The 15080-nt window shown below is 42.9% G+C and overlaps 1 protein-coding gene across 1 annotated transcript in view; it reads right to left on the reverse strand.

Annotated features, from left to right (window-relative positions):
- The window catches only part of LOC119177835 (nose resistant to fluoxetine protein 6), a 66355-nt gene that overhangs the window by 44862 nt on the left and 6413 nt on the right, over positions 1 to 15080 (reverse strand). Inside the window, exons 5-8 of the mRNA XM_075867382.1 lie at positions 14549 to 14694; positions 6995 to 7186; positions 4117 to 4204; positions 3004 to 3096 (exon numbers count right to left, since the gene is read on the reverse strand). Of these exons, the coding sequence (XP_075723497.1) occupies positions 3004 to 3096; positions 4117 to 4204; positions 6995 to 7186; positions 14549 to 14694 (519 nt within the window). The remainder of the gene's footprint in view (positions 1 to 3003; positions 3097 to 4116; positions 4205 to 6994; positions 7187 to 14548; positions 14695 to 15080) is intronic.

A 15080-nucleotide genomic window follows, 5' to 3' on the forward strand; every position in this document is an offset into this window, starting at 1 on the left:
ACCCACTCCTGCCTACGACTTGACATTGAAGTAGGCAGTATTGACTAAACAAATAAATAAATAAGTAAAAAATTGGCAGATCCCACGTACAGTGGGAATCGATGATATGCGAAGCACGAATGAAAAATGTTGATATGTCACTTTAATGTCAGCACAACGTAACGAGGTGGAGGTACATGGTGCCGTATATGACTTTAGTTTCATGATTACCATGTTTTTACGTGCCGTTTACCTTCGTCATCTATTCACGTCACGGGATGCCAAATTTAGTATCTGTGGATCTAGCGAAATGGCTGCGAGCAAGCTATGAGCATGGCATGTTGTCATGTTCTTACATGACACGCGTGTCAGGATTATCATGTTTGTACCAGTCATATATTTCGTCATCCATTGAACTTACGTAACACCAATATTGGTATATGTGGAGCTAGCGAAACAGCCGTGAGTGCATCATGAAGGGCCCAATTATCTCCAACGGAACGTTGACACGCGCGCACGCTAGGGACATCGACACTCCGTTAGCAAAACGCGTACACTCGATATTCTGACGCCAGGCGCGACCAGCGTACATCGGCGAAAAATGCGAGATGCTGCATATCGTGCCGATGCGTTACCCAGACATCATTGCGCCTCCCTCTTTTCGGGATGGAGGGACGCTGGACGCGATGAAACGCGCATTTGTGAAAGCAACGCAGCGTGGCGCGCGCATGCAAGTATATGGCAGGACGGGCGCCTCGCGTGGCAACGCCGGCAAACACGCGCACCATGTAAAATGTATTAGCCCCTTGAGTGAAGTGTATTAGCCCCTAGAGTGAAATGTATTAGCCCCTTGACTGCGGCATGTAGTCATGTTCTCACATGACATGCATGTCATGATTACCAAGTTTGCACCAGTCACATACCTTCGTCATCCAATGGCGGCGCGTAATACAGGGTTTGGTACATGTGAAGCTAGCGAAACGGCCGCGAGCGCATCATGAGCGTAGCATGTAGTAGTGTTGGTACATGACACGTATCTCATGTTTATCATGTTTGCACCAGTATCACCTTCGTCGTCCATTCACGTCTCGTAATACAAAATTTGGTATAAGTGAAGCTAGCGAAACGGCCCTCAGTGCAGCATGAGCATGGCATGTAGCAATGTTGCTACATAACACGCATGTCATGATTATAATGTTTGCACCAGTCACATACCTTCGTCATTCATTCACGTATTTTAATACCACATTTGGTATATGTGACGCTAGCGAAACTGCCACGAGTGCATAATGAGCGTGGCATCTTAGTCATGTTTTTACATGACACGATGTCACGATTTTCATGCTAGGGTCTGTCGCTTATGTTCACCATGCAATCATGCTATACGCTACCACTTTTGCAACATGCCATATGAACAAAACCACCGCAAGAGCTGCAGGACCATGAAACGTAACTCATGACATTCATGACATATATATCATGATTATCATGTTATTACTAGCGGAATATGTTCTTCATTACAGTAATGTTATGCCATACAAAGTTTGGTGTCAATACGAATACCGAAACGGCTAGGAGAGCTAAAAGTTGTAGGCGGCTTGATAGATAGATAGATAGATAGATAGATAGATAGATAGATAGATAGATAGATAGATAGATAGATAGATAGATAGATAGATAGATAGATAGATACGCTCAAGATCACCGAAGCTCACTAAGAAATGCTTCGCATTTAAAAACGATTCTAAATACGGTGGAGAGATAGTGCACAATCCATTTTCTCTTTATTCTGACGATGTTTATCTTCTTGCGAATGCCGCCACGTAAATTCGACACTTTGCTCGAGCTGCTGCGCCCCGCCTTTTCTAAGCCAAGTGCTCCATAATAGCAATGGTGCCACAGACCTAGAGGAACTCACTCATTGGTACCTGGCGGCAAAACGCCAGCGCAATAAAAAAACAAAAAACAAACAAAAATTGAGCATCGCTGATTGGTTATATCAGATTTGCGACTGCAGTCACGCGACTAAAAAATTGGTCAGGAAGCGACTAGTCAAAGCAGTCGCTTTGCGACCGTTTACGACCGTTCGCGACTGTTTGCGACCAGTCGCAAATGGTCGCGCGACCACTGCTAGTCGCCGGTCTGCACCAGCCTTTCGGCTCGCAGGCTGGAGCCGCGCTGCTTTGTTTTTACACATGCACGTTTGAGAGCGCCCGGTGTCCCTTCATCACGAAGAGAGGAACGTGGTGCTGTCTGGGTAACGTCGTCGGCGCGAAATGCAGCTTGTCGCATTATTCGCCGGTCGACGCCCAGCACGACCAGCTTCCGTGAGTGTGCCTACGGATCTACTGTTATTCATTTATCTATTGTTCTGCGAGACCAGCATCCACCGGGCCTGATGGACGCTGGTAGCGCCTTGCGTCAAACTTAGAGGGCTCGCATTTTGCTAGCGTAGCATTGCTGCGCCCAGCGTTCGCGCGCGTCAGCGTTATCTAGGAGTATACCGGGCCCTTCATGATGCGCTGGATGCCATTTCACTAGCTTCACATATACCACTTTAGTATCACTTGACGTGAATGGACGACGAATGTAAATGACAAGTCTAAATATCAAAATCATGATATGCATGTCATGTAAAACGTGACTACGTGATCTGATAATAGTGCACTCGCGGCCTTTTTGCTCGCTGAGCATATACCAAATTTAGTATCAGGTGAGGTGAACCGATAGCCAAGGTAAATGACACGTGCAAACATAATTATCATGATATATAAGTGATGTACAGCATAATTTACCTCCGTCTCGTACCGTTGTGCTGATCTTATAGTGACAAATCAACCTTCCTCATTCGTGCTTCGCATATCATCGATTCCCTCTGTATGTGGGATCTTCTAAATTCTTTCAAATGGCGTTTATCTTATGAATTTTGGCACTAGCAAAGCCGTGATCCAAACTGTTCTTGTTGAGTAAGCAGCGAGACATGAGAGAAGTTTAGCAGCCTTTTGTCGTTGCATGCTTTTTTACCTCAAATAGCGGTGGACACAAGAAAGAAACCAGTTTTTGCTGCCGTTGTTTTTTCGAAGATGCTTGAAAGTGTTGTATCCAACAAGAAATGCCCTGAAATTGAGAAAAAAGTTTGTGTGATGCAGTGAGTGCTGTCAAAGAACAAAATTGTTAAGCAATATTCAATAAATGCTACTGTTCTTTGAGATTACTTTCTTTGGAATGAGTTGGTTGATTGTTTCCTCCTTTACTAGTTGATTAATTGAAAAACATAAAAACTATTATTTTGTTGCAGTTTACAAAGGTGAAAGATGAGAATATATTGCAGTAAATAATACACTCATAACTAACTCTTAGTTATGCCGATGAAGTTGCCTCACGCATAATCTCTGTTACAGGTAATTCGCAGTGTAAAAGTACTTAGTAATTATTTACAATAATGAATTAATTTAATCTTATAATCTTTCCATTTGCTCAACGATGTAGTTTATTAAATTCAGAAAACTTGATTTGTTTTTCATATTGGACGACCTAGCACATAATGCCGTGATTTCTTCTTCAGAAGAAAATAACGTGTTGATGTTTTGCGTATATCTTCTTTTGTTACATACAAGTATTGGAAATGGTCCGTTGAAACAGCGGGAGACACAAACTAGACCTTTTAAAAAACACAAACTAGTACACAGAACAAAACTTTTCTCTTACAGCTACTGGATTGGCACAACGCAGATACTATTCGAACGGCATCGAACTATGATCTTTCATGGGACTTCTAAAATTGTGTGCCATGATACTGAATAATGAAAAAAAAACATATATATTTTCTTCATGATTGTGGTGACACACAGCTTGAGGTGAGAAGACAAACCTACACGACGGGAAATGAATAAAGTTATATAACATTGTATTTAGTGGAGAGAAGTAGTCACGCCAAATGAAAAAATTGCAGTCTTTCAATCATTAAGTGAGCCGGTTTCAGTTTTCAGATTTTGCAAAAACAGGCACCGAAAATTATCCCTGAAGAATAAAATCTGGCGGATTTTTCAGATTACGAACGCAATACTGTCACTGTTAGTGTCAAACAGTATGCGTGCAACGTGGGCTGCAGAATGCACGTGTCTGCTCTCAACGTACCCGATAAACAAAAACGTGTCCACTGCCAGAGACGCTCGATCAATGATGCCTGTCATCAGGTGGCCTTTGTGCCTTTCGTGAGAATTCCCTAGAGATAAAAAGTTTGACATGTAGAAGAAAAATATTTATTGCAAGACTGCACCACAATAAAATTTTAAAGACCTAACGGCCATTGTGAACAGGCTTGCTTATGATATATATCTACTGCTTGTTTCGATGATGTAAGCGTTATGTGCCCAAGGTAGCTTAGTTCATGGAAGCAAAGGCTCAAAAACTTTATGTGAAAAAGGTACGGTTGTGCTTCTTATTTTGCATATTTGATTTTACATAGTGTATTCATTTCAGTTGACTTATGTTGCGAAATTCTGACACAATCCCCGTTTATCCGCTTTGTTAAGAATATGATAACGGTATTTACATCTTTTCTGTAACTTTTTGCTTTTTTCTACAAAAAAAAATATTTGCAATAAAACGCTGTGGCACTCATTTATATACACAAAGTTCGTGAGAGACACGATTACGTTTTCGTTTTCTATTGCACCCCAAAAACGTTTAGCACTTCTTTTGAAACGCATATCTCTAGACATTTCGGTGGAGAAAATATGCATTATGTTCTTCGTTCAACTTTCTTTTCATATTAGAAATATAACAGACTGATATAGTAATTATTCATGGTGGTAAAAATGCAAGCTCAGCATCATTACATTTCTTTCAGGTGTCGTGTTTCTGTATTTTATATTCTATATATTCACATATATGCTTACTTTATGTGTTTCCCTCATGCCTTAATTCTCATTCACTTGCTGTTTTCAGCTCTCATGTTCTGACTATGAACTAGCCGTGGTTACAACTTCCCGTGCTTTGATGTCAATGTGTAGTGTTAGCTTTGGATCAACCTCGTATAGTTAGTTTTACAACTAATAGGCAAATAGTTTGAGTTAAATAGTTATTAGTAATATATAAACAGGCTCTCCCACCTTTCCCATTTTTACTCGTGGGTTGTATAGAGTTATGTATAGACAGATTAGTGCAGCGAGAAAGGCTGTTAGAACGGCAAGCAGTCCTGTGTTATTCGATATAGAAAATTTTAAATACACGAAGAAAATGCCTACGCTCAACTTAGATTTCGCGTGGTCACCTGACCCCAATTCTCTCGCCCCAACATGCGTAGTGACGTCGGAAGGCTGTCGCGATGAAATGAGCTGGGATGTCCTAGGCAGGGAAAGCTCATGCAACACTTTTTTTATCCTTTCAAGCGTAATGAGTTGCCTGACTGGTCAGAACGTCACTGGGCGCTTCTTTTCCAAACGAAGTATATTCTGCTCTTGGTTAAAACACTCAATATCACATCCGCCTCTCAATCCAAAAAGAAAATTCGGGCAACCACCAGGGTGGTGAAACACTGTTGAATTCTCGCGAGTTGTTTAGTGAGCCGCCCAAAGACCCAACATTGCGTCCCTTCAACAACAATGAAGAGCCGTGCATGTAACACATTCGCAAAGAGGCTACTAGCAAACGCACATAAGCAAGAATGGGGGAGAGAGAGGGAGTAGCATTTCTTATCTACACCTGACCCGCACAAGCGAAAGTTACGGAAGTGAAATGGTAGCCAACATCTTTATCATGCTTTGTAGTCGCACTGTACTTATTTGTTGTGGACACGTCGTTCGGATGTTCAATAAAAAGCACAGAAAATATGAAAATAGAATATTTTAGTAATTCCAGTTCTGATAGCAAGCCACGATAATGTCTAACGTCAGAGTTATGAAAACATGGGGTTGCAGCCATCCACCGTCATTTCCCTCCACAAGCTCTGGCCAGTGCCGTTATGTCGCTATCATTATGCCATTATGTCAATATACCCTTGTGCCATTAGACGCCTTACTAGAGTAGGCGACTCATAATGTCGACTTTCGTCTGCTGCACCACGGCAATCAAGTATGTCCAACAAATAAATAAATAAGAAATGTGCAGATGTGGTCGCCAGTAATATAATGATTTTAAGCCATGATGAAAGTACTGAATCAGTTGGTACGAATGCTTAGATCTATGCTAAAAAATTCCAAGCCATCACTCTACGCAAAACACAAATAAAAATTAGGTCCTTCGAGAGTGCTGAGTGGCTCCTTTAAAGCGTCCATCACGTGAGAAAATATTTTAGCTGCTCACCTACTTTCGCCAGATGTCCTGGATGACGTAACAGTTCTATAGGCGTGATATCACCCACTGTAAAGTCATTAGTGTCTAATGGCACGCGCACACCTCAGAGATTTGTCGTATTTAGGTTTAAGAGCCACCCAGCGAGATGGGGTGCTGCGCTTGCGCGGATAAGAGTTATAGTAGTCACACGCGGCGGAGAGGCTGGCCCGGCGCACCGAAACGAGTAGCGAGGTTCTTTGGGTTTGGCAGCGAGCGTCGACTGGGTCTGCGGGGGAGGACACCGGAAGTCGTTTTTCGTGGCTGTCATGGCATGAGTCGAACAGCGCTTATGCCAACTTTTAAATACCTTGTGTTAAGTTATTTAGGTGATGTGTTTGGCTATTGTGTAAGATTGTTTTGCGTGTCTTTAGTGATTTATTCGCTTCTGCTAGCAGGCTCGAAAAGGTTACCGCAAGGTAATAAGTAACACACGTTAGTTTTCCTGATGATATCTACTGTGTTTGCGCGCTTGGATAAAGCACTGATTTTTTCACTCTTGAGACCTCAAATAGTCGTTGTTTTTATGTCATTTTTTTCAAGAGCTTCTTTTTAAGCATAGCTTACCGTGGTGTCATAGGTATAAATAAAATTTTGCTCCATGCAGAAAGAATAATTTTAGGTTCGAAAATCACATTCGCGTTTCAAGAAAAGACTATGACAAGTTGCTTTTCATACGTACGAAAAGCAGTCGTGTAGTCAGGTACATGTCGATTGTGGAGAGAAATCACCCATGCACTGCTGAAGAATCGCAGTCCATTTAAGACGTCAAAAGAGCCTCCATTTATTCTCTTGGTCTTGAAGAGTTCAGTGCTATTTTGTAGCAGTGAAAAGCAAAGCAGTGCCTTGGCGACTTTTTCGTGAAAAGGCGATTCTGCCAAATAAGAACAGTGTTGCGCTGTAACTGACCGTGAAGAACTGAGCAACTTTGTTCAAAATGAATGCACAGCCTCTATATTACAACAAATAAAGCAATGACATCATGATGTATGCCATAGTTGGTCACTCTGTATATAAGTTTGTCGCGACCCTTTGAACACTCACCGAACTAAGACTGTGCCAACGTTTGACCGCCATAAAAAACCTGCAGACGTGAATTGGAGTTGAACCAAAGCCCGTTCGGTCCCCAGCAGAACACCATAGGCGCCGAGCCACGCAATCCTTACCCCCGAGTTCACAAACGCTCCTGGATTCGACTTTCACCCTTCACTTGGCAGAGTTGAGCCAATGCCACCTAGCAAAATAATTCAGGCCAACTCACTACTCCGCACAAGGCCTCTGACGTCACTCAGTTTTAACACTCGTTTTCGGCATAGTTGACGTGCGCATGCATGCTCCCACTGTTCGAGAAAGCAGAACTACTAAGCCTCTCAAAACCTGTTCGTGGAGTGCTGGTGTTTCTTTTGATGAGTGCATGAAGATGAACGTGTTTTTCTACGTGTGTGAAGTGCTGCGGGGTGATGTGAAAAGCTTCGTTCACAAAGTGTTCGCGCAGCGTACATCGTCGAGCTCTCGCAATGGGGCAGTGCTGCGGACCAGGCTGTCATCAATATTGACGTTTAGCCGAAGGTTCAATGGTTTTCATTAACATTCTCTCCGTGATTCGAAGGTACGTGGTGTGTTTACACTGCTTTAATTTGACTTGTTTTGAAGGCACTACTTTGAGCTCGTCCAGTTCTTTCTGTGAAATAGTGTCGTGTACGCTTCTGAACTGTTAGCGAAAACTTTGACCTTGAACACTTCTAGCTGAGCGGCGCTGGCGCTCAACCCCGCAATAAAGTATCGTCCCGAGATATATATAGTGCTAGAAATGGCATATATTTTGCGTTTTCGACGAGCGCATATGCTCGTCGAAAACGACACGACAATGACACGAAATGAAGAAGACGCAGCTTCACGCTACGCTCAATCAGCTGAGTTTCAGGTTTCGTTGCTCGCGCAACAAGCACATCGAAAATAAAACAATAATCGCCGCGTGGCAATGTATTCTCAAAACAGGCATTTTTTCTTAAGGGTCGGTAAACAATTTTCTATTTGCACATAGCACATCGGGCTTATTAAAATACCTACGGTTCCTTTGTTTGGATGAGAGAAGGAAGGCCAGCGCGTGGTGTCGTGCATCTGTTATGTATACTACGTAGTATTTCTTACCGCGGCTCCAATCTTTTTTTGGTGGCATAAATATCCACCAGTGTGTTGTACGTTCACCCAAATGATGTATTTTAATTATGTGCTGCTTCTCTCTAACTGAAATTGCATGACTTTGCATACCTCAATATTTTCCTGTTTTTAATATAGTTTTTCAATGGAGTAAAAAGCTTGTGATAAAGCAGTTTTGTAAATAGTTTTTTAGGGGCGAAGCTCCTTAAGGCGTGGGCTGTGCGTCCCCTGTATGTAGCCACCTCTCGTTTAGTTCTTGTAGTGTTCACTAGATGGGGGTACTTGTAGATGACAATGAAAAGATGCAAGATGTTATAAACTAGACGGCGGTACTTGTAGTTTATGATGAAAGATGCGAGATGTTATAAAACAGGAGTGATGTCACATATGGCGCGTGTCATTGGTGGAAGGCAATCGTTCGATTTAGTGCGGCGACGTACGCTAGGGGGAGCGTTGTAATAAAATCGAGTGGGGAAAATGTACGGAGGATTCATGGTTTACCAGGTTTACCTACGGAGCTTCGCCCACTCATCATCATTCACTTCGTGGATATGGCGGCACTTTTTTCATATCTGTGAGCTCCGTTTCAAGCCAAAATACTTGAGGACGACTACCAAGTACACCAATCTAGGAACATGCAGAACAGAACAAAAGCGCTCACTCAGCAGAGAAAGCTGCAAAAGCTTAGCAAATAATAGGAACGCCTTGTGTGAATTTTCTGGACTGTTCATGTGTGTGTGAATAAATCAAACTAACCTTACTAATTTCGCCTTTTTGTTCGGCCAGCAACATAAAGTCTTATAGATCAGTCGTGTATCCGATAGCCTGAAATGTTTTCCAACGTCTATTATCATCATCATCATCATCGACATCATCATTATCATCTTTATCAGCCTGACTACGTCTACTGCAGGACAAAGGCCTCTCTCATGTTCCGCTAGTTAACACGGTCCTGTGCTTGCTGCGGCCAATTTATACCCGAAAACTTCTTAATCTCATCTGCCCACGTAACCTTCTGTCAGCCCCTACCCACTTCCCTTCTCTGGGAATCCAGTTAGTTACCCTTAAAGACCAGCGGTTATCCTGTCTACGTGCTACATGCCCGGCCCATGTACATTTCCTCTTCTTTATTTCAACTATGATATCCTTAACTCCCGTTTGTCCCCTAATCCACTCTACTCTCTTCTTGTCTCTTAAAGTTACACCTACCAATAATCTTTCCATTGCTCGCTGCGTCGTCCTCAATTTAAGCTGAACTCTCTCTGGAAGTCTCCAGGTTTCTGCTCTGTAGCTAATACCGGCAAGATGCAGCTGTTACATACCTTCCTCTTGAGGGATAGTGGCAATCTAATTGTCGGAATTTGTAAGTGCTTGCCGAATGTGCTACACCCCATTCTTATTTTTCTATTACTTCAATCTCGTGGTTCGGCTCTACGGTTATTACCTGCCCTAAGAACACATAGTCTTTTACAACTTGAAGTGCACTATTACCTATCTCGAAGCACTGCTCTTTTCTAGGTTGTTGTACATTACTTTCGTTTTCTGCAGAATAGTTTTAAGACGACCCACCTTTCGGCTCTCCTTGTCTAACTCCATAATCATGAGTTGCAATTCGTCCCCTGAGTTACTCAGCAATGCAGTGTCATCGGCGAAGCGCGTGTTACTAAGGTACTCTCCATTAACTCTTATCCCTAACTGTTCCCATTCTAGGCTACTGAAAACCTCCTGTAAGCACGCGGTAACTAGCATTGGGGTGATTGTGTTTTCTTGCTTTACACCCTTCTTGATTGGTATTCTGCTGCTTTCTTTGTGAAGCACTATGGTAGCAGTTGATCCCCTGTAGATTTCTTCCAGAATGTTTATATATACTTCATCTACGCCCTGATATTGCAGTGTCTGCATGACGGCTGATATTTTTATTGAATCAAACACCTTCACGTAATCTATAAAGGCTATGTATAGTGGTTGGTTATATTTTGAGCATTTATCTATTACCTGATTGATAGTAAGAATGTGGCCAATTGTTGAGTAGCCTGTTTGAAATCCTGCTTGTTCCTTTGGTTGGTTAAATTCAAATGATTTCTTTACTCTGTTAGCAATTACCTTTGTAAATAGCGTGTATATTACAGAGAGCAAGCTGATCGGCCTGTAATTCTTCGAGTCCTTGTCATCTCCTTACTTATTTATTAAGATGATGTTAGCGTTTTTCCAAGACTCTGGTACTCTTCCTGTCGGGAGACACCTCGTAAACAGGGCGGCTAGTTTTTCTAACACAATCTGTCCTCCATCTTTCAGCAGATCTGATTTTACCTGAACCTCACCAGCAGCTTTGCCTCTTTGCATGCTCTCGAAAGCTTTTCTGGCTTCTTCTATTGTTACTGGTGGGGTGTCGTCTGGGTTACTGCTAGTTCTTATAGTATTAAAGTTGTGGTTGTTCCGGCTATTGTACACATCTCTGTAAAGCTCCTCCGCTATTTTAACTATCCTACCCATATTGGTAGTTATTTTGCCTTCTTTGCCCCTTAGTGCATACATCTGACTTTTGCCTATCCCAAGTTTCCTTTTCATTGCTTTGATGCTTCCTTTGTTTTTCAGAGCGTGTCCAATTCTCTCTATGTTATACCTTTTTACATCACATACTTTGCGCCTATTAATCAACTTCGAAAGAGCTGCTAGTTCAATTTTGTCTGTTGTACTTGAGACTTTCATGACTTGGCGCTTCTTAATTACATTCTTCGTTTCCTCGAAAAGCTTGCCAGTGTCCTGTCTAACTACCCTGCCTCCAACTTCCACTGCACACTCCGTAATTATACTCGTCAGACAATCATTCATTGCATCTACGCTAAGGTTGGTTTCCTCGCTAAGAGCCGAGTACCTGTTCTGAAGCGACACTCAGAATTCCTTTACTCTCCCTCTCAGTGCTAGCTCATTGATTGGCTTCTTGCATATCAGTTTCTTTCGTTCCTTATTCAAGTTTATTATTCCAACGTCTATATGGAGTAATAAATGCTTACGAATAAATCACCAATAAATTTGGAGCGCTATACAATCCTTACACAAGCGTCGATCTGGGCACAAAGGGCTGAATTACCTGTTGTACACTTGTAAAACTTGGCGAGAACGTTTTATCTTTTCACGGAAGGCGGTGATGGCAGTGGCTACACAGCATCCCATGCGTGCTCGCTCAGACAAGGCGTGTGACCTCACGGCGGCAGTGAGCAGGCCTAATATCTATATGGCATCGGTTGAACACTGCGCCACTGCTACACTGAAAATGACGCTGCACTACTAAAGCATCACAGCAGACTATCGCGGATATGCAGTGGCTTGCCGTGCATTAAGGCGGTGCTCCCATTGGTTATGTCAAGTGAAGCTGAAGCGTTCAGTGAAGGGACATTCTGTTATACTGAGGTTAGTCGTTAAGCTGCGTTCATTAGCTAAATGGGTTGGCAGTAGCAACCCGCAAGAAAGCCTACACTGTTTAATCGGAATGTTGCAGCACCAAAACAAATGCAGCAAACACTCCGAGTAAGCCTATCATACTCATGTAACCACTTTCGATGGTTGTGATTGGTACGCAGATGTTTGTAACGCTTATGCTATCATTATAACGTAGCGCAGTCATGTACAGCCGACCATAAAAGTTTACAGAGCGTGCGAGCGCATGGCCGAAAGCCTCTTCGCGACACTTCCGTTACGTCAGCGGCGGTCCACAGCACCGCAGCGCCTTGAAAGCACCCGCCTCTGATCGATGACATGTCTTGTTTCTGACGGGGTACAAATAATTTTCACCTTTCGCTTTTTCACCCGACGCGTTTTTGGCATCTGCGTCTACAAGCTCGTGTCTGGCCAGCACTCTATGAGCATAGCTGTTATCAGTCACAATCTTTATCACAAACTGACACACAGCCAACAAAATGCCATTTGAGGCACGGCGTGGCTGTTTCGATCCTCCACTGAAAACAGCGATATGATGGTCATACTGCAGATAAGCACTTAGCGTGAAAACCACGAACTAACAATGCGCTACGCGCCAGTACAAACCTGAAAGGCCAGTGAATAAGAAGATGACCCGTTTCCGGCCTATTACTACGATCGACGGTAGATGGCACACCGCTAGGTGGCGCGGACAGGAAGTTTGGCACGCGCTCGCATGGTCCGCAAACTTTTGTAGCTGACTGTACATAATGCGAGTGCTCTGAGCTAAGCTGGTAGAACAGAGTGCGTATCGCATAAAATAGAAACGCAGTCTATGACGTCGACAAGAATACTGAGTGGTAGAAGTGATTGCTGTGTATTGAAAGCTCCACAAAGACATATATTGATTATGTACTGAAACAGGTCCAGAGGACCCAAACAGGTGACGTGGGTCTGTTGCCTAGCGTGTTTTTTGAACATCCCCACTCTCTTTTAAGCATATGCTAACGAATAGGTTTTTTTTCAGTACCACACGCTTTATTAGCAGCTACTTATGTTCAGCCTTCGAATTGTTTTTAAAGACTCTTCAAGTCTCCAACCCTTACGCTGGGGTCACTGAAACCTTATTGCCCAAATATCAAAAGTTGCTTTTAGGCATATTCGCAATTAATGCCACCGTTTGGGGACGACCACTTCCACGCTTTAACAAATAAATTTTTCTGGTATTTTTTGTGTCTTCTGAAGAAACAATAACAAAATTTCACAATTGAATCTTCTTTTCTTCCTTTCATATATTTTCGCCAGAGAAGACGCTAGAGCGCACCTCATAACCACACTAGAACGGTGATTATTCAAATGGGTTAGTGGCGCGGCTTTTAGCAATTACTCGGCGTCTCGAAAGCCTGATACCTTCTGGAGCCATATATTACATCAAAGTGTAGGCATCGAAAATGTGCCAAGGTATTGCACCACGTTTTCTTTGCACTATCGTCCGGTGAAAATTCAGTGCCAAACGTCATTGCGTCATTGTCGCGTTTTCCAGTTCGAATCGCTAATATCCCACGGTCTCATCAGGCATCAATACACTGGTGTTATTTGCGTGCTCACTTTGTGCTGGAAAATTCTTGCGGTGGTACAAGATATCGCACGCGTGTGCCCATAAGCGCACGAAAACAGATGCGGCCACGGTGCCTCCGTCTTTGCCCTGTGAGAGCGACTCAAAAAAGTTTTGCGTCCCGATTGGATGGCTTGTCACCGTGTGCTTCACTCTATCAACAGCTCTGGCGGTGGAGAACATTCATTCCTGTAACCCCGAATAAATTTTCTGTTCGCCTTCCGGTTTCGGCACTTGGCCACCGCGGGGATGCCGCGGCAGAAGTGTGTCGCTGGCACGCCCTAAATTTGCTGCACGGGAGCCATGATTTAGGCGCACGGTGATGGATCTACCAGTCTATCCAACATTTGTCCTGTCTGATGAGCGAGTGTCTCTAAAACTATGTTCCGAGTTTTTTTCAACGTGACTGACGAAAGTTTGGTACTGCCTTTGATGTGGCACTTCGAGAACAGTTGATTCCGACATTACCCTGCCCCATAAATGAGTGGCTTTAAGACAATCTTCCGAGTTTCTTTAACGCTACAGACGAAAGAGTGAAACGGCCTGTGGAGTGCCGCTTGAAAAACAGGTTATGATTTCTTTTTGTATATTTCTGCGGTACGTGCACTCGGACAATGTGAGCACTACCATCTAACAAGTGGCCTTTTTGTTGTAGTTTACTTTATTTAAAACTAGGCAAAAATAAAATAGCACTGTTGTGTCTGCAATCGGCTGCCTTGAGGCGGCGCTGCTATTTTTCGCCATACATCTCTTATGCATAAGTTGTTCGCTTAGAGGTTGGTTATTTTGCTTGTGCCTTGCCAGACGCGGTACGCAGACGTCTTAAGAAGAAAGCGGGGATTCATTCTTCGCAAAAAAGTGCAAAATTTATATTTGTTACTTGCCTGTATTTGAAAATTTCCTGATATAGTAATGCATAAAGTCTGCAAAGGTACTGGTAGATGAAATAGATTTGTTCATTGAATTTGTTTCCGTCGAGGTTCCTTAAAGTGATAAAGATTTACGCGCATGTGAAATTTAATTATTAAAAATGTGTGTTCTCACCGGTTCTTGTAGCTGTCACAACATGCCTCGTCGCCTTCTTGCCCCTTGTCTCTAACCTCATGGCCTCTTTCTTTTTGTTTGTATGCTGAGTGTAATCCATGACTGTGGCAGTTATAACGATGACCAGCACCAAAACAATAAATATTCTGTTGGAAGAGAGCAAATACTATTTTTTTATTTCACTACACATATAGCCTTTCAAGACAGTTGCTATCGTGGCACTATACTACATCTCAGCTAATGTGCGAAGGCGTCTATAATGAATAATTATCAATGACGAAAAACTACAGACTAAAATACACACGTCATATGTGTGTGGCTCACAGTAAATGAGACGTGAAACGTTAAGCTATATTTTAGCTAGGCTACAGTAGCTTCTACAAGATCATCTTCTTCTGTATGAATTGGTTCATTTTCACAGGAAAAACATAACATACAGAGAGGAAGAGTATGAATATCGCTTAAGACCAGTGCGGTTCGCCCAACAACACAGTCTAAGCACCGATGCCACTACACGTCTCTATCTCCTCTG

This window comes from Rhipicephalus microplus, chromosome 1, assembly GCF_043290135.1.
Source record: "Rhipicephalus microplus isolate Deutch F79 chromosome 1, USDA_Rmic, whole genome shotgun sequence".
In the NCBI taxonomy this organism is placed as follows: domain Eukaryota; kingdom Metazoa; phylum Arthropoda; class Arachnida; order Ixodida; family Ixodidae; genus Rhipicephalus; species Rhipicephalus microplus.